Here is a 20,243-nt window from a genome sequence, read left to right as displayed (position 1 = left end):
CTAAAATTAATCCCCAGCCAGATATCCAAGCCACCCCCCTGCCCCCCCAAAAAAACAAAAGGGGGGGACTTAAAATGCCACTGACTGCTTAAGGACATTTTAAAACACATTAGCCACTTGGAACAGGGAAGCAATAGCGGAACAATCCTGCACTTCCCCAAGGGTTTGTTCCAAATGAGTCCAGCCCCACTCTCTAGGCACTGCCACAGGAGTCCTGCTGTAGCTGGGAGAGTGAGGGCATGGGCCACACCCCCTGGGCCAGCTGGGAAAGGCCTTGGAAGGGAGCAGGCCCTGCAGTCCTCACCTCAGCTGAGTGGCACCTGAATTCAGATGCAGTATTTGTCTGGGAAAATATGTGTATGTTGGCACAATACATTCGCGTTTCATGAAGAAACCGGAGAAAGGAGGTGGGAAATTATGGAAGATCATGTGAATATCTGATTTATATAGATATTTCACACAGGGCTAATAGCAATTTAGGTAATGACACAGGTTATTCGTATGCACATTTCAGTAAGTCAAATTGAATAAATGGCAGGGATCCAAAGCTCCCATGACCCTGATCAAGGCAACAGAACAATATGGTGATTTGGGTTACCCAAGAAAATATTTGGGGTTTGTGGCACCTGGGTGGGCAAAGTGTTGACACTCGCTTCAAATGCAACATGCACGTTAGGGACCTTATTCCCTTCTGGATATTCATTCTATCCACACCAACCCTTTCAGACCAGACAACAAAGGGATGTGAGGAAATAGATTAAAGGAGACATTTTTTAAAAAAACATTGAATGTATTCAAATACCCCGTAGTGGGGGTGGGGTATTTATGAATCAACTAAGGTCAGATAATGAAATCTATGGCAAATGCTACCCTGGAAGGATTAACCAGTCTCCAGACAGAAGTTAATTTCCTGGTTAAAACGGTTCTCCATGTGGCTCTTGATTGAATCCAGCTAAGCAGGGAGGTTTATGTGCTTTCTTGAACAACACCTGCTGTTATTATGTTGCTAGGAGTTCTGTAACAGAAGCCAGCTCCAGGTGTTGGCATAGGTCTCTCAAGAGCTGTATGATGCCAGGTGTAAGCCTAGGCATTACCCGATGTTCCTGCTCAAACTATGGGCACAGTCCCTGCATACCCACCCTCTCATTCAGTGTGGGTGTAAGAAAATTGGAAGCACCTGCTCCCTGTTTTAAACTAGCCAAAGTTTGTCATTATGTCTGAATTGTGGAGAGCTTGGTTTAGCTGTAGTTTCTTAATAAGCTGAGATCAACAACCATGACCTGATTGTGACTTCTTTCAACAAACCATAGTTTAATTTAAAGTTTAAGGTAACCAAAGGTACACCCAACCATCCCAAAGTTCAGACATAAGTAGTTCAGGTTAGTTTAAAACAGGAAGTAGATGCTTCTATAAGATCATACTCAGAATTGGAAAAGGTTTAAAAGATTATCCAGCCCAACCCTGTACCACTGGAGGAAATCTACTGCTAGGCAGCCCTCTGGAAATCTCAAATGAAGGTGAACTGAGCACTTCCAAAGACTCTTTGTTCCACTATCAAGCAGTTCATGTCATCGTGAACTCTTTCTTAAATATTTCTTATCTGTGTTCCCGTCCTACTCTTATCCAGCAATTGGCATCAATTCTTTAGCTTGGTAATGCTAGGATGTTGGTCTTCTTTCCAGAAAATCTAGTACCATTGTGCCCTCTAGCGGCTTAGAGCAGGAAAGGCAGGGGAAACATAACCTTTTTGTTCAAATTAGGCACATTAAAGAGGGAGAGGGAGAGAAGCTCTGCTGCATATATAGAGTGGTACCTCGGGTTACAGACGCTTCAGGTTACAGACTCTGCTAACACAGAAATAGTGCTTCGGGTTAAGAACTTTGCTTCAGGATGAGAACAGAAATCGTGCTCCAGCGGTGCGGCGGCAGCAGGAGGCCCCATTAGCTAAAGTGGTGCTTCAGGTTAAGAACAGTTTCAGGTTAAGAACGTACCTCCGAAACGAATTAAGTACTTAACCCGAGGTACCACTGTATATTATGTCGCCCATAAGAAGGGCACTAATATTTCATGCTTTACGATCCTGCTTCAGCCAGTGCTGTGTCTCTCCAAATGTTGCTGAATTAAAGCCTCCACCATCCCTGACCACAGGCTATACTGCCTGGGGCTAATGGGACCTGGAATTCTACTGCCCTGGAAAGCCACAGGTTCCCCAGCACTGCCCTATGCAATCTAAACTACAGACAGCAGAAAGCAAGCCTCTGAGTCAGGGATGGGGAGCCTGCCCATAGTATGTTGTTGGACTCTGTTATCCCTAGCCAACAATCAGGATGGTACGAGTTGTACTCCCAAAACATGCCAGGAACATATGTTCACCACTCCTCTGTTAGGCCCATGGTGGTCACAGAATCATAAAACTGTAGTCTGTCCCACTGTTGAATGGCTCTCACCATCAAAAAGTTTTTCCTAATATTTAGTTTTTGGAATCTCCTTTCTTGCAAATGGACTCCATTGGATCCGGTCCCACTCTCTGGGGCAGAAAAGAAACAAGCTTGCTATGTAATCCATGTGAGAACTCCTCAGATTTTTGAATATGGCTGTTGATCTCTGAGGGTCCAACCCCCTGCAGAGCAGGAATCTCAACAAAAGCACAGGTGGTCATCCAACATGTGCTTTAAAACTTCCAAGGAAGGAAACTCCACCACGTACCGAGGGAGTCTATTCCACTGTCAAACACCTATTACCATCAGACAGTTCTTCTTGGTGTTTAGTTGGAATCTCTTTTCTTTTAAGTTATCTTAAATCCATTCATTTGGGTTCTACCCTCTGGTGCAGGAGAAAACGAACTTACTCTGTTTTCCATGTGAACGGCCTTTAGATATTTAAAAGTGGCTATTCATATCTCAGTCTCCTTTTATCCAGGCTAAACATACCCAACTTCCAATGTTCCTCCTAAGGCTTGGTTTCCAGACCCTTCATCATCTTGGTTACCCTCCTCTCCACACCTTCCTGCTTGTCAATATCCTTAAACAGTGGTGCCCAGTGAGTGGGTCATGATTCCTACTTTCTTTATTGGCAAAAGTCTTCTGTTTCAGGACTGGGAAGCCTGTGGCCCTCTGCATATTTTTGGACTACTGTTCGCATCATCCCTGACCATTGGCCATGCTGTCTGGGCTGAAGGAAGTTTCTGTCCAACAACAACTGAAGAGCCACATGTTCCCCAGACCTGCTTTACTTTAAGGGGAGATGGATCTGGGAATCTTGGCCCTTCTCCATTCAGACCAGTAGCTCAGTTGGTACAGCATGAGAACTCTAGGGTCATGGGTTTGAGTTCCATGTTGGGCAAAAAAGCTCCTGCATTAGCTGTGGTCCCTTCCAACTCTACAATTCTATGCTTAAGTTAAAGTGATATTTCCTCAAATGAGCATGTCTGTCTGAAATATACTCGGAGTCAAGTGTGGATTTCATGCTCTTTATTCAGCTCATAGTAGTGAGGAATGAAAGTTCCCCCAAAATATCTGCTTTATATACATTATTTACACAATGGGCCACACGTGATTGGCTAATTCTGGGATTCTACTGTAGGCCAATCAGGTTGTGGATTCACTTCCACCTGTAGCTGGATTGGGTGACTCCTGCGGACCATACTGCTGCATTGTTCTAGGACCAATCAGATTGCTGCATTCTGAATCCTATTGTTCTAGGACCAATCAGACTGCTGCCTTTTGGATCCTATTCAACTCAGTACATAACACTGCCCATTCTTCCTCCCACATTTCCCCTAGTTTTAGCTGTTTCCATTTGCTCCGTTCATTTGTATGGGACAGGGAAAGTGGGTGACAATCAGGACACATTCCCAGAAGGCAACATAGTCACCATCCTTCCATTATACAAAAACTAACTTTTGCATAGATCAGTGAAATAGTTAGCCTTGAAAAATCTCAGCTCTTCGCGCCTTCAGATCTAAAGTCCCTCTCCAGGTGTGTGATCCACCCCCAAACATTTTTGTGTGAAGTGAAAACATCACATTATAATGCAATTCGCCTCTCACAGAGGAGGCGCAATAATCTACCTTATTTTTTATCAAACATATTGTGCTAAAAAATAAATAGTGCATTACAGTGGTACCTTGGGTTAAGTACTTAATTCGTTCCGGAGGTACGTTCTTAACCTGAAACTGTTCTTAACCTGAAGCACCACTTTAGCTAATGGAGCCTGCCGCTGCGCCGCAACCACACGATTTCTGTTCTCATCCTGAAGCAAAGTTCTTAACCTGATATACTATTTCTGGGTTAGCGGAGTCTGTAACCTGAAGCGCATATAACCTGAAGCGCATGTAACCCGAGGTACCAATGTACCGGTATATGCTTGCGAGATGACAATTGCTTTTAATTTTGAACACTTTGCATAAGTTGTTTTCTTTCCCACACACACTCCTTTGCCCCTGCCCGAAATATCAGGCCAGGGTTGCCTCCAGAATCAAAAGCCAACCCCAAGGAATGCTCTCTTTCTTCCATCCTAGGACGTCTTTCTCATGTGACTAATTTAGTTTGTTTATTTACCACTTCAAAGTCCTGATAAAAACCCTTCAACCTGTCAGATAAATTCTCCTGGCAGTTTGCTTTTATTAAGGTGTGGAATCATCCAGTCTAAATCCAAGAATGCCTTTCCCTGGGAGGCCGGGGGGAGGAGGCTGATAAGGCTGGCTAAATTGCCGCTGCATGAATAGCCGCACACTCTTTAATGTGATCAACCATTTCTGCAGTCTTTTAATGTCCAAGAGACCTGCTTAGACTAAATCCTCCTACATACTACACTCACTGAACTAGGCCCTCCAAATGTTACTCAGTGGGAACTCCCATAGCCACACTAATGAGTCTGATGGAAGTTAATTCAACCTTTGGAGGGCTACAGCCTCCCCATCCTTGCAAAAGCCCCACCTTCTAATCTAAGGATGGGAAAACTGTAGCCCTCCAGATGTTGTTGGAGTACAACTCCCATCATCCTTGACCACTGGCTGTACTGTCTGGAGCTGATGGAAGTTGGAGTCCAATAACATCTATGGAGTGCACAGGTTCCTGCTCTAATCCTAAGAGCATGGTGCAAACCACAGTTGTTCAGTTTTGAGAAGCAAGCGCTCTGCACATGCCCCAGGCCTCCCTTTGTGACAGTATTCCACATGTCCGGTTATGTCACTGAGCACAAGCAGAAACCTGGTGTACCTGCTGCTTTCTATCATGCCTACAGAAGGTATTTCAGGAGCAGGTCTGACGTTCTCATTCAGTGCATTGGTGCCTTCAAGCACTGGCACATGGCTGGCACTGTAATACTGATATTCTACATGGTAAACTGGTGAAAACTGAGGGAAGAGAACTCGATCAAGAGAGGATCCGCTGAGCACAGGAAACGGAAGGGAAGAAGAGGTGAAATCCTTATACAACCCACACCTTGCGACATGACAGCTTGCAGGATGTCTGTGTGTGGTGACAGTTCAATGACTGGCCCACTGAGCACTCAAGTGCCAGACCAGAAACCTCTGTCACCTTTGAGTCTGCACTGTTTCCAGCTATGTGCTAAAAACATTTTTAAAAAATGTGTTGGAAGGGATCTTGAAGGTCCTCCAGTCCAACCTCCTAAACAGTGTGGGATCTGCAATGCAAGATGCAACTTAAAGCAAGGGTCACAATAGGAGCACATAGCTGTAAGCATAGCTGCTGTTTTCTACACCTTCTGGGGGGGGGCACTTTTAGCTGTGTGCACACAATACAATTGAAACACATTATTCCTTGCACAGCTACAATTCCCAACACTCTTAACTACAGTTCCTTCCTTTGGGGAAGGCCTTGTGGAATGCCCCCACATAGACAATACAATACAAATCTGAGGTTCTGCCCCCCTAACAAAAGCCTGCCCCCTTAAGAAAAATCCTGGCTATGCCCATGCCCCTAGCCATTGCCAAGTTCAGTGAAAGTGGGGCAGTCTAGCACCTTCACATTTCCACTCATCCTTCCCATCCCTGGAGCAGAGGAGAGGAGCATCAGGGCCTTGGCAGAATGCTACCTCTCTTGCCAAGTTTTGGCAGTGGCAGAAGTGGCAGGGTGGGCAAGGGGGTGCAGCAGAAAGGCAGAGAGTGATATACAGTGGTACCTCTGGATGTGAACGGGATCCGTTCTGGAGCCCCATTCACATCCTGAAGTGAACGCAACCCGCGTCCGTTTGTGTAGCAATTCGCCGCTTCCGCGCATGACGTCATTTTGAGCGTCTGCGCATGTGCGAGCGACGAAACCCGAAAGTAACGCGCTCCGTTACTTCTAGGTCGCCACGGAGCACAACCCGAAAATGCTTAACCTGAAGCTACGTCAACCCGAGGTTTGACTGTACAGTGGTACCTTGGGTTACATACGCTTCAGGTTACATACGCTTCAGGTTACAGACTCCGCTAACCCAGAAATAGTACTTCAGGTTAAGAACTTTGCTTCAGGATGAGAACAGAAATCGTGCCGCGGCGGCAGCAGGAGGCCCCATTTGCTAAAGTGGTGCTTCAGGTTAAGAACAGTTTCAGGTTAAGTACAGACCTCTGGAACGAATTAAGTACTTAACCCGAGGTACCACTGTATTCCCACTTCACCTCAGGTGGTGATACACATTTACTTCTAAAGCAGAAAACGGCAAACTTCAAGCTTGCAGGATCTAATTTGTGGTGTAAAAGTGTAACCCTGAGATTCATCAGCTGAAGCCTGACGCAGAAGACATATAGTTAAAATTACATAATCTTGAGCTCAGGATTTTGTTTCCAGTCCCAGATCTGAACTGAGCTCAGTCCTTGCATGCAAAACCAGTGCGGCATAGTTGTTAGGGTGATGGACTGGACTGAGACCAGGGTTCAAACTCCAATTCAGCCATGAAGCTCTCTGGGTGACCTTGGGCCAGTCACTGCCTCTCAGCCTACCTCACAAGGTGGTTGTGAGGATAAAATGGGGGAAGGGATAGAGCCCATGACGTCCTTGGAGGAAAGATGAGATATAAAAAGCACAAATAAATAAACAAATAAACAAATCCATTCAGGGGGTTTCCCATAGTTTCAGCACTATAATTTAGTGGTTCACTTTGCTGTTGCCATCATTAAACAGCTAGGAGTAAGAAATCCTTGTGATCTAACTTGCAGTGCACACAGAGATCTACCAGTAGATCTCCACCTACCCTTTGAAGCCCACACCTGGCCTAAAAGGGAACCATCCAAAACGCATTAAGTCCAAGTTCTGAAATTGCCCAGCTTCCCCACCAGATCCCATCCTCATGTTAATCAAGTAAGCAAACACATCTCTAAACCTGCAGGCACTTTAATGGCATTGTGAGTCTGCAGCAGATGGCTTTAGCAACACGTTCTCTCCCGAGTCTAATAATAAACCAAACACACTGGGGAGACAGATGATAATGTTGTTGTTGTTGTCATCATCTCAGAGTTGCAGGAGCCTCTGCTGCCCATCTCATTTTACTTCTGTCCCACGAAATTGTTTGACCAATGATGCTCACGGGACAACGAGTGTACAGTATATGAGCCACGGGCAATGCAGAACATTCTTCTCCCTCTCCAGACCGGATGTGTGAGATTCATTAATCCTAAAGGCATCAACCAGGGCTGAGAAAGAGTTTGGTGTAGTGGTTAGAGAGTAGGAACAAGGGCCTGGGAGAGACCAGGGTTCAAAATCCCACTTAGCCATGAAGCTCACTGGGTGGACTTGGTCTAGTCATTGCCTCTTCCAGTCTAACCTACCTCATGGGGTGGTTGTGGTGATTACTGGTAATTGAGATGGGGGGAGAATCATGTATGCCACCATGAGCTCCTTGGAGGAAAAGGGTGGGGTATAACTGCAATAATTAAATAAATAATGCAAACATTTTCCCCGGACTTGATCCCTGAACACTTGGTAAGTGGTGGCTGAATGTTTGAACCAACTCAGCTGAAAAGTATTTTTGTCGAGAAATGGCTGAGGTGATAGGATACTTCCGTCTGTAGGTGTATTTGAGAAGGTTTGGCCTCCCCCAAGTTGATGGGCATTGCCATTCAAATGGTGTGCGTGCGTGCCACATCTTGTGAATGATTATGTGGGGTGGGGCTTACCTGGAGCCTCCCCCCCCCCATATTTTATTCAAGTTGACACCCCCTGACTGGAGGCCACCAAGCTCCTCCTCATCCTTGAACTAGGCTGTGGGGCCACTCAGGGCCAGGAACAGAGCTGTCAACGTTTCCCTTTTTTAAAAACGGAAATTCCCTTATTCCGAATAGGATTCCCCGCAAGAAAAGGGAAAAGTTGACAGCTACGGCCAGGAAGAGTATGCAGCCACATGCATCATTCTCCTGGGCTGAATCCTGGCACTGCAAATCTCTTCCAGGCCTGAGAGCTTGTTGCCGACAGTGCCTTGTTACCGCCATAAACCTACTCATCCCCTTTGCTAAATCCCCATGCAAGGGAACAGATCACCTGGGGAAGGCTTCTCCAGCCTAGTGCCCTCTGGTGGGGGAGGGTTGCAGCTCACTGGTGGAGCACCGGCCTGGCATATAGAAGGCCCCAGGTTCAGTCCCCCGTGGCATCTCCACCCGCGCCTGAAACGCTAGAGAGCTGCTGCCAATCCGTGTAGGCAATACGGAGCTGGATGGATCTGACCCAATATATTCCTATGCTTTGGACGGCAGTCCCTGGGGATGGTGGGAGTTGTAGTCCAAAAGACCTGCAGGGCACCAAAAGGCTGATCTGCGCCATGCGTCCCGTGTGCTATTGCGAGGCCCGAGGTCCAGGTCCCAACCCAAGCCCTTCTAACTTGCCTCCTGCAGGCTGCACTTTCCAAGAATGGAAGTTGTCAGATAAGACGCCCAAGCAGGGGGCTAAAATTAGCCCGAGAGCCCTTATTTGATCGGCGGCCGGCAGCAGCGCAGCTGTCCACTTAGCCGGCTGGCGCTAGCCTTCGCTTTCCTTCCTAGTCGGTGCCCCGACGACCACCCCCCCGGTCCCCTTCCCTTCTCTCGCTATTCTGTCCCAGGGAGAAACCCGCGATGTGGGGCAGCCCCTTGCCCTAGCTGGTCCCCAGCGACCTCACAGAGGCCCGGCGGCGACGTAGCCGGGCTGGCCGGCGGCTCACCAGACACCGCTCCGTCGAGGCACAGCCAAGCGACTCGCAACCCGCCCGGCCAGCAACCAGCTCGTGAGTATCTTCAGCCAGGTGGCCTCCCCGTCTCTCCACACCCCTGGCCATGACTCTCAGTCCTCCACCTGGAGAGGCAGATCGGTTTTTTCCCGGGGCGGCTGGGAGTTGGTGCCGGTTCACAAGTGCGCGCATACAAGCAATTCCCAGGCTCTCTTTCTACGCGCTGGATCGCTGCCCACTTGGCCTGGCCTACTAAGCGGAGGAGGTGGCGGGGATGGATTGCGACACTTGGGGGGCGGGGAAGGGGGCTATTAATCCTGGTACCTGGACAAAACCAGAATATTTTTCCCCGCTAGGAAGTGAAATTTGTTGGTTTCTAGAATGGGTTTAGCTGTTGTTTTCGGACAGGAAGCCCTGAGAAATGGTGGTGCAAGCCTTTCAAGATTCTAATTCCGAGTTCCACTGCGTGTCTCCACCTACAACAGACGTATTACATTCGTGTACAGTCATTGTGCAGATTTATTTTTTTGCATTTTTGTCCACCTTTTTCTTCCAAGGTGGCACACATGGTTCTCCTCCTCCCTCATTTCACACTCACAACCTCCCTGTGTGGTAGGTTAGGCTGAAAGCTTGCAACTGGTTCAAGGTCACCCAATGAACTTTAGGACTGAGCAAGGATTTGAACCCTGGTTTCCCAGGTCCCAGTCCAACCTCATTTATCATACTGCCATAGGGATTGTGGAAGGAATAAGTGCACCTCAGGGCCATTCAGCTGATTAAAATTGTTGTGGTATGTATTAACACAAATTTCAAAACTGTACTTGATTGTCCTTGTAACTGTTATAAAAATTATTCTGACTGTTTTGAAGGATATGCCTGTAAATTACCTTGGGGCATATTATGTGGAAAGTGATTTGCAGACTAAATAATAATGCAAATAATAATATTAAGCTTGGGTACACAGGAACATAATGGGATGCGGGTGGCGCTGTGGGTTAAACCACTGTGCCGCTTGGGCTTGCCTATCGAAAGGTCAGAGGTTTGAATCCCTGCAATGGGGTGAGCTCCCGTTGCTCGGTCCCTGCTCCTGCCAACCTAGCAGTTCGAAAACACACAGTGCAAGTAGATAAATAGGTACCGCTCTGGTGGGAAGGTAAAGGGCATTTCCATGCACTGCTCTGGTTTCACCAGAAGCAGCTTAGTCATGCTGGCCACATGACCTGGAAAAACTGTCTACGGAAGTGGACAAACACCGGCTCCCTTGGCCTGTAAAGCGAAATGAGCGCCGCAACCCCAGAGTCGTTCGCGACTGGACTTAATTATCAGGGGTCCTTTTACCTTTTTACACAGTAGCATAGGAATCTGCCTTATACTCAGACCTTTGATCTATCTAGTTTAGTTTTGTCTACACTGAATGGCAGCATCTCCAGAATTCCAGACTGGGTACATTCCCAACCCCAATTGGAGATGCTGGAGATTAAACATGGAACCTTTTGCATGCCAAGCAGATGCTCAATGACAGCCTTGTTTAGACCCTGGCCTTAATGCTCTCACAGGGGCTTCCTTAGACAGACATTTATTACAGTGATACCTCGCAAGACGAACGCCTCGAAAGACGGAAAACCCGCTAGACGAAAGGGTTTTCCGTTTTGGAGGCGCTTCGCAAGACGAATTTCCCTATGGGCTTGCTTCACAAGACGACAGCCCATAGGGAAATATCCGGGACAGCGGGGGAGCGCAGCGCGTCTTCCCCACTGTCCTCGGACCTCCTCCGAAGCCGGGCGGTGGGGCGGGAACGCCTCCTCCCGCCGCCGCCGGGCTTCGGAACGGTGCTCCGAAGCTGGGCGGGGGGGAGGGAACACCCGCCCCCGCCGCCCGGCTTCGGAACGGTGCTCCGAAGCCGGGCAGGGGGGAGGGAACACCCACCCCCGCCGCCTGGCGTCAGAACGGTGCTCCGAAGCCGGGCGGGGGGGAGGGAACACCCGCCCCCGCCGCCCGTCTTCGGAACGGTGCTCCGAAGCCGGGCGGGGGGGAGGGAACACCCGCCCCCGCCGCCCGTCTTCGGAACGGTGCTCCGAAGCCGGGCGGGGGGGAGGGAACACCCGCCCCCGCCGCCCGTCTTCGGAACGCTGCTCCGAAGCCGGGCGGCGGGGCGGGAACACCTTCTGAAGGCGGGCGGGGGGCGAAAGTCTTTGCTCCCCCCTGCCTGCCTGTCCTGGAGGGCTTTTGAAGGCAGGCGGGGGGAGCAAAGACTTTCGCCCCCCGCCCGCCTTCAGAAGAGGTCCAGGACCTCTTCTGAAGGCTGGCGGGGGGCAAAAGTCTTTGTCCCCCCTGCCTGCCTTCCCAGGGGCCTTTAAATCGCCCCGGACAGCGGAGAAGTCCTCCGCTGTCCCGGGGCGATTTTAAAATGCCGCCCGCCAGCATTTTAAGATCGCCCGGACAGGGGAGAAGTCCTCCGCTGTCCCGGGGTTTTTAAAAATGCTGGGGGTGGGAAGAAAAGCCCTTGTCTCTCCCCCCCCCCAGCCTTCAGAAGAGGTCCGGGGATGGACTGTCCCTGGACCTGGTCTGAAGGCGGTTTCCCTAGGAACGCATTAATTGATTTTCAATGCATTCCTATGGGAAACCGTGCATCGCAAGACGAAAAACTCGCAAGACGAAGAGACTTGCGGAACGAATTAATTTCGTCTTGCGAGGCACCACTGTACTTTGGTTGTGAAGCACACAATTAACATTCCCCACCCCCCCATACACCATGCTCTTTACATTCCTTATATCAGAACTTTCCAAACTGTGTGTTACGACATGTTAGTGTGTCAGCTGCAGTGTGTAGGTGTGCCGTGCAACTGCTCCCTGCGTTCCTCCCAGGGCTAGAAATAAGTTAGTATGGTTCCAGTTTGCTAGTAAAACTGAATTACTGTGTCACAAAATGGTGCATGTCTAAAACATGTGTCACCAATATGTGAAGTTTAGAAAGCTCTGCCTTATATGTTAAAACTAAAAGGCATTCTGGCCAACCCAGATTATTATTATTATTATTATTATTATTATTATTATTATTATTATTATTATTATTTGGAATAAGAAAATAAATACTCTACTCACGTGCAGTTTTACTTTCAGACTCACCTATAGCATGATCATGAGATTGGGAATAAAATAGGGTTTGTGTCTGCTGCCCTGAAGCTAAATGCCTTGATTTAGAAATGAGCCCCGTTTTGTTGAAGAAAAGGATAATGTGGTTAAAGTAAAGATAACAAAACGAGCATTTCTAATAATGTACTTGCCTTGCTGGCCACCTCGACTTTAAATAGAATAATAATAATAATAATAATAATAATAAGAAGAAGAAGAAGAAGAAGAAGAAGAAGAAGAAGAAGAAAATAAAGGATGTTGTGGCAAGCTGGACCTGTTTGCTGCTGGTCCCATCACCTACTGCTTCCTGACCCCAGAGCTGAGGTCCTGCACGACTGTATAGAACACCCCTCTTGTATGTACCCCTCTTTACATTAAACTCATTATGGTAGGCCTCTCTCAGTATGCTGCCCCAGCCTGAAGTTTGGAGGGTAGCGATGAGGCCTCTTTGGTGGTGGTCCCCTCAGCTCTGAAATGGTTTCCCTAAAGAAGCTCGCCTGGTGCCCACATTTTTGTCCTGGAATAAAATGATAGGTCCTCTTGTGGATTAGGAGCTGGTTAAGTAGCAGGTGGGACGCAGGTGGCGCTGTGGGTAAAACCTCAGCGCCAAGGACTTGCTGATTGTATGGTCGGCGGTTCGAATCCCCGCGGCGGGGTGAGCTCCCATCGTTCGGTCCCAGCTCCTGCCCACCTAGCAGTTCGAAAGCACCCTTAAGTGCAAGTAGATAAATAGGTGCCGCTTTATAGCGGGAAGGTAAACGGCGTTCCGTGTGCTGCTCTGGTGCCGGTTCACTAGAGCAGCTTCGTCACGCTGGCCACGTGACCCGGAAGTGTCTGCGGACAGCGCTGGCTCCCGGCCTCTAGAGTGAGATGAGCGCACAACCCTAGAGTCTGTCAAGACTGGCCCATACGGGCAGGGGTACCTTTACCTTTTAAGTAGCAGGTAGCAGAGAGTAGGAATAAATGGACAATTCTTTGAATGGAGGGGTGTAGAAAATGCAGTCCTCCAAAGATCAGTATTGGGAACTGTGCTTTTTAACTTGTTAATAAATGATCTGAAGTCAGGGGTGAGCAGTGAAGTGGCCAAGTTGGTGGATGGTACTCAATTCAGAATCCTTAGTACAAAAGGGTTGTGAAGAGCTCTCCAAACCAAGTGAATGAGAAGTAGAATGGCAAACGCAACCCAGTGTAAACAAGTGTAAAGTGATACATGTTGGGGCAAAAAAATAAATAAATCTTAATTTCACATGTACACTCATGGGGTCTGAACGGGAGATGACTGACCAGGAATGAGACCTTGGGGTCATAGTAGGTAGCTCAATGAAGATGCCAACCCAGTGTGCAGCAGCTGTGAAAAAGGCAAATTCCATGTGAGGGGTCATTAGGAAAGGAATTGGAAATAAAACATCATAATGCCTTTCTATATAGGCTTGCAAGCTCTTTTGGAATATAGTTCACAGTTCTGATCGCATCGCCTCAGAAAAGATATTGCAGAGCTGGAAAAGGGCATCCAAAAAGGCTTTTTCAATGCCCCTATGAGGAAAGGTTGCTGGGTTTGGGACATTTTAGTTAAGAGTAAAAGTAAGAGGCGACATGATAGAAATTAATAAAATTGTGCATGGCCTGGAGAAAACTCCTGTTCCGTCCCGTCCCCCTGCCCTGTATCTCATAACTCTAGAACTCGTGGATATTCAAGGAATCTGAATGTTGAAAGATCATTAAGGACAATTTAAAAAAGAAAGTGCTTCTTCATGCACTTCATAGTTAAGCAATGGAACATGTGTCCACAAGAGGTAATGATGACCACCAACTTGCGTAGCTTAAAATTCATGGATAATAAGGCTGTCCTTGGCTACTTACTGGCCATGATGGAGCCTATGTTCTGAATACTTCCAAAAACCAGCTGCTGGTAACCCCAGGAGGGGAGAAGCCTCTTGTGCTTGGGCCCTGCTTGGGGGTTTTCCATAAGCGTTTGGTTAGCCACTGTGTGAACAGGATACTGGACTAGATGGGCCATTGGCCTGTTCTTATATTGCCCATTCAACACCAGCTTAAATATTTTCAATTCCCCAATCCTTTTAATATATACTGGTAGTTCTTTTCAGTGGTGTGGCTGGTGGGTGATTTTTAGGTTCTGTATTTGGTATTTCATCTCCTGTATTCCTTGATTTCGGGTATTATGAGAGGGAGGGGAAAAATTCTCCCCATTTTCTCCAAATCACATGTTGCAACCTTTCCTCCTAGGGGACTTGCCTCAAGATCTTGGTGCAGGCCTTCCTGGATAGGCTGTAACTAAGGCTTGTGGGTGGCTGTTTCCAAAACCAGGGTGGACTTGTCCAGGCTGAGGTCGCGAGGTGAGCAGCTGGAGATGGATGCTTTGCAGGAGGCTCTGGCCTCTCATTTCAGAGCAGGAATGGAGGAGTAGGGTGGTTGACTGAGAGGATATATTTGGATGCTTCGGAGATGGAATGCATCTGAAATTCTTTTTTTACCCTTCCTCCGAGCTTAAAGCATTTTGTAGCTGGGCAGGTGGAGTTTGGCATTCCTTCAAGTGAAAAATGTTAGGAATTGGCTTCCAAAGGGCCTCCCTGGCTGTCTGGAATATATTTCTGCCCCCCTTTTTTTGGCTAACATCTGATGCAGCCCCCACTACTATCACCCTGATCTCAGGTTGCAGAAGCACTTGTGATTTTTACGGATTGAAATGTTAATAGCATCAGGACAAGAGTAAAAATTGGCCACTCACAGAAGATCCTGCCTGCAAGGGGCAGACTTTGGTAATCATTCATAATATTGTGTCCAGTGCAAGACCAACATTTGGCGGCCCAAATGGATATTCTCAGTTGTGGATCTTCTCAATTTTGCACCCCCTTCAGCTTGGCACCCTGCGTGGGGGAAATGCACGCAATGCCCTATATCCAGTGATGCTCCAACCTATTCTGTTCCTTCATGAGGCATCTGACCTTTTTTTTTGGTATGAAGTCAAATCCAAAGCAGTGACTCATGCAGAAACACATCATCGTCGTCATCATCATTATTAATTTATTTATATTTTATTTATCGCTACCCTGCTTTTTTTTAAAAAAAGTGGCTTACAAAAAATAAAGCAAGGCTAAAACATTGAAAGCAAAATACATATAACATACCATTTTAAAAGTAATTTATAATGGATCTGAAATCATGTAAAAAAAGCAAATTTAATAAAACACAGTAAAAACATTAAAAACAGCACAGCACTGCTAAGGTGCTTCTGCAGTAATGTCTCTCTCTAATGCAGAGATGGGAAAACTATTTCAATCTGAGGGGTATAGCCAACCTTCTGGGGTGGGTGGGTGGAAATGTGCTAATAGTGGGTGGAGCCAGAGACAAAAGTGGGTGGAGCAAAGGATATGACTTTGTAGAGTAGGTTAGATTCCAACCATGCAAAAGTCAGATGTTTCAAGTTTCTATGCATGCAAACACATGCAGAGAGAGAGAGAGACAGACAGACAGACAGACAGACAGACTACTCTCCATCAGACAAGCAAGAGGAAGTTCAAGCATACTTTCAAACCAGTCGAAAGCACAGGAGGAGAGTGCAGACCAGGTCCAGTGAGGGGTGCAGCCTGATAGAGAGGGATGTTGCTTGGGAAGAATCCCGGGGACCCAATAGAAAGGCATGGAGGGTCACAATTAGCCCTGTGTTTCCCCACCTCTGCATGAGCACCTGCAAAACACACCTACAGTAAGGAAGGCCTTTTATCAGCTACAACTGTTCTTGGATGGGGAAAGTCTGGCCACTGATTTATGCATTGGTATCCTCAAGATTCAGTAATTGCAGTTCACTCTACATGGAGCTATCCTTGGGCCTGGTCTGGAGATTCCTGCTGATGGAGAATGCTACAGCTAGACTGTTGAAGGGGACAAACTATTGCCAGCACATAACTCAAAAGCTTGCACTGGCTGCCTGTACACCACTGGACCAGGTTCAAGGTTCTTGTATTCATTTTCAAGGCCCTTAACATTTTGTCTCCAGGATACCTGATACTTTATATTCCTGTTTGATCACTGAGATCTCTGTGAGGAGCCACTATTAGTGGATCCCCCATGACACAGATGCATGGCTTGAATCTGCTAGAAACCATGCATTCAGTATCGTGGGCTCTATTTTATCCCTTAGAGTTGAGGCCAGGCAGGCCCCCTCCCTGTTGAACTTTCAGTGCCCACTGAATTTTAATTTTAATTCCAGCTGGCATTTTGAGTCATATGTGATTTTATAGTTTTTAGCTGTTTTTTATCTTTATCAGACACTGCTTGGGGACTATTGTAACTAAGAAGTAAACAAATAAACTGTCAGAATAATAAATAAGAATAATAACTGAAGTTTTTACGGCTTAGACAGGATGGTTTGGAAGGTGATTCTTCATATATTTGGGTCAAAAGCTGTTTTAAAGGTAAGTACCTGCATGCTGATTTTGGCTCGACCATGAATAGTCACCCAGTGTAATTCTTTCCAAATTCAAGTAATAGAATTCTGGTAACCAAGTTCTCTATATATGACATCAGTGTTGGCCCTGATGCAATTGACAAATGAAATAATAATGTATACATAGCCACTTTTTGTTGCAGTCTGTGATGTACCTGCATGTGTGACTCAACCCAGAGAGCTTGATCTCCATGACTGCCTTCTAAATCGCAGAAACTGGCCGTTAGCTCCACTGACCCCCCATCCCTGCTTATTAGCTGATCCGCAGGACTCTATTACAAATGCAACCCATAAACAGATACCTGTTGGTGCCTGGCTGAATTTGAATGAATTTTATGTAGGAGATGGTGTTGATGTTGTTCAAATTGTTGTTCTACCTTATATATTATTTATGCATTTTGACAATTTATATAGTCCCCAAGCAGTGTGCAAAGACTACAGTACAATGTAAATAAAAATGGGTTAAACCCATAAACTTAAAATGCCTCCTGAAATAAAATTAAAAAGTCTTGAGAGCCAGTGTGGTGTAGTGGTTAAGAGTGGGAGACTCGTAATCTGGTGAACCGGGTTCGCTTCCCTGCTCCTCCACATGCAGCTGCTGGGTGACCTTGGGCTAGTCACACTTCTCTGAAGTCTCTCAGCCCCACTCACCTCACAGGGTGTTTGTTGTGGGGGAGGAAGGGAAAGGAGAATGTTAGCCGCTTTGAGACTCCTTCAGGGAGTGATAAAGCGGGATATCAAATCCAAACTCTTCTTCTTCTTCTTCTTCTTTAGTGAGGCCAGGAGTTCAATTGTAAAGGGACCTGTCTGACCTCAACAGTGGGGAGGCGGATTTCCACAAAATTGGTGAACATACAGCTCCTGGGGGATACAAGCATGCATCCCATAATTGGTCCCCCCCCCAATTGTTTTAATATATAAAACGGTGACACCTGCTTTCAAATATGCAATTGTGCTCTATGTGTGCTTTAATTGTAAATAGTTTTGGCATGCCTCATGGAAAGCAATTGACAAATGAAATAATAATAATGAACAATAATAATAACTTTTGCTCACCGATCCCACCAGCTAGGAGCCCCTATCACACATGCATCCCATGTATAACCAGGACATTGTGACTGTGTTTTGTTTATTTGCTTTGCCTTATAGCTCTCTAGCATTGCACAGTTCATGATGAAAATCACCCTCAAGAGACAAGCAAAGATGAGCCTGGTGGACATAACCAAGATTTTCTCCATGCTCCAGCCTAGTGAAGATGAAGAAGGCGATGAAGAAAGACAGGAGCTGAATCTCGCCGTCTCCCAGGACAACTACAGACTTCTGGACGAACTGTTGCGCCAAGAGAGATACAGGCGGTTCATCAACAGCAGGAGCGGCTGGGGGGTGCCAGGGACCCCGCTCCGCCTGGCGGCTTCAAAGGGCCACGTGAGGTGCGTCAAGGTCCTCCTGGCCCATGGAGCCGAAGTGGACAGCCTGGACGTGAAGGCCCAGACACCACTCTTCACAGCTGTCAACAACGGCCACCTCAACTGCGTGATTGCCCTCTTGGAGGCAGGGGCCAGTCCTTCTGGCAGCATCCACAACAATTGCACCCCACTGCTCACGGCAGCAAGAGAAGGGGACATCGACATCCTTCAAGAACTTTTAGAACATGGGGCAGAGGCCAACGTCAAAGCCAGAGTCCCAGAGTGGGCGGCCAACTCTGTTGCCTGCTCAGGCCCTTTGTACCTGTCCGCTGTCTATGGGCACTTGGAGTGTTTCAAGATGCTGCTGCTCCACGGTGCGGATCCCAACTACAACTGCACTGATGAGAAGATGATCACCCGCATTAAGCACCCAAAGAGTCTGCTGGAAATCTGCTTGAGGCACGGATGTGGAGCGGAATTTGTCAAACTCCTGATAGATTTTGGAGCCAATGTATACCTACCGGGTATTGTGCTCGATAAGATCTCAGTGAACTCTGAGATGCTGGATTTGTTGGCCAGAGAAAGAGGTAACGTTTTCCCATTTGATGATTATTATTATCATTTGGTAACATCCATTACTGACTGTGTATGCACCATACATTTTAAAGCACACACACACCTTCAAAGAATCCTGGGAATTGTAGTTTGTTTAAGATGATGGGAACTGTAGCTCTGTGAGGGGTAACCTACAGTTCCCAGGATTTGTTGGGGAGAGAAATGCACTTTAAACGTACGGTGTGTACACAGCCACTGTTTTTTTATTGTCACAACCATACAAACACAACACGTAGGCTAATGATATCATTATTCTATTATATATTTTCTACGTGTTGTGTTTGTATTGTTGTGATTAGTTCTTATTGCAACACAGGGGTTTGTTTTTGGTTCGCTGTTTTTTATTGTGACATTCATGTCTTGTCTTTGGAAAGGACCTACTTGTTAAAGCAAACACAGCCAACTAAATTCACTAAAGTGCAACTACTTTGTACATTAACAAATACTGTTTAAATTGAATAGATAGGGCCCCTTAATGTGCTCAGTTGCAAATTTAGGACCCGTCCACCTGTATTGTGTAAATGCCTAATCAGATGTGTGGCCCGGCCTACCAACAGTATTTGGCTCCAGCCACTTTTCCTATAAGGAATGTGCATTGGCTTCACCCCTCTCACCATATATATCTTTCAGGGTAGCTCTCCAGAATTTGATCAAATACTTCAAATACTAGGGAATAGCTCAGTGGTAGAACATCAGCCTTGCAAGCAGAAAGTTCCAGGTTCAATCCCTGGCATCTCCAGGTAGGATTAGGAGACACTGATGTCTGACAGATCATCTCCCAGTCTGTCACGAGGAGGTGGATGTAGATTTCAGTAAATGTTAGAACAGCAAAATTATGAACACCTGAGGTGTTGCTCTAAAGTGCCTTCCCAGATTTCTGTTCAGCTCCCTGCTTTTGTTCTTGGCTAATGCCTCAGACATTGAGGAGTTCTGGGGGGCTTGGAAGCTGAGCAGTACAATCATCATAGTCTCTCCATTCTCTTTTTCCTCCCCACTCCCGTTCCAGCTATCCCCAAATCCTTGATGTCGCAATGCAGACTAGCAATCAGGAAGTTCCTAAAACTGGCCAACCGTCCCTTTGCTGTGGATCAACTGGATATCCCACTGTCGCTGCTGAACTACCTCAAACACCGGTCGTAACTGAAGATCAAAGTTGGAACTGCCCAGGGTTACCAAATATTGTAACTGATTAAGGGTAAAGCAAAAAAAGAACATTCTAAGAATAGAAAGAAGCGTGATTTGGTGGCATTGTTTAGATTTATTGTGTGTGTGTGTAAGTATTGCCTATGCTGCATTTATGCAAGAACACTGTTTATTTTTCTTTAGAGCCAGTGTGGTGTAGTGGTTAAGAGCGGTGGACTCATCCACGTCCCTGCTCCTCCACGTGCAGCTGCTGGGTGACCTTGGGCTAGTCACACTTCTCTGAAGTCTCTCAGCCCCACTGTGTGTTTGTTGTGGGCGAAGAAGAGAAAGGAGATTGTTAG

The 20,243-nt window shown here is 46.9% G+C and overlaps 1 protein-coding gene across 1 annotated transcript; it reads left to right on the top strand.

Annotated features, from left to right (window-relative positions):
• The first annotated feature begins 8,746 nt into the window (after nucleotides 1-8,746).
• On the top strand, nucleotides 8,747-19,997 carry ASB12 (ankyrin repeat and SOCS box containing 12). The gene is made up of 3 exons (XM_081179349.1): nucleotides 8,747-9,198; nucleotides 17,888-18,731; nucleotides 19,766-19,997. Exons 2-3 carry the CDS (start codon nucleotides 17,909-17,911, stop codon nucleotides 19,897-19,899), a joined length of 957 nt encoding a protein of 318 aa, XP_081035475.1. The 5' UTR covers nucleotides 8,747-9,198; nucleotides 17,888-17,908; the 3' UTR covers nucleotides 19,900-19,997.
• Nucleotides 19,998-20,243: the final 246 nt, after the last annotated feature.

Source organism: Podarcis bocagei, assembly GCF_964188305.1.
Source record: "Podarcis bocagei genome assembly, chromosome: Z".
NCBI classification, from domain to species: Eukaryota; Metazoa; Chordata; class Lepidosauria; order Squamata; family Lacertidae; genus Podarcis; species Podarcis bocagei.
This window is presented reverse-complemented; position numbering and strand designations above follow the sequence as displayed.

Excerpts from the sequence above, each read along its gene's own strand:
- ASB12 (XM_081179349.1), top strand. The coding sequence starts at position 17,909 with ATGATGAAAATCACCCTCAAGAGACAAGCAAAGATGAGCCTGGTGGAC. Across the intron at positions 18,732-19,765 it reads TTTGTTGGCCAGAGAAAGAG|CTATCCCCAAATCCTTGATG; the intron begins GTAACGTTTTCC and ends CTCCCGTTCCAG.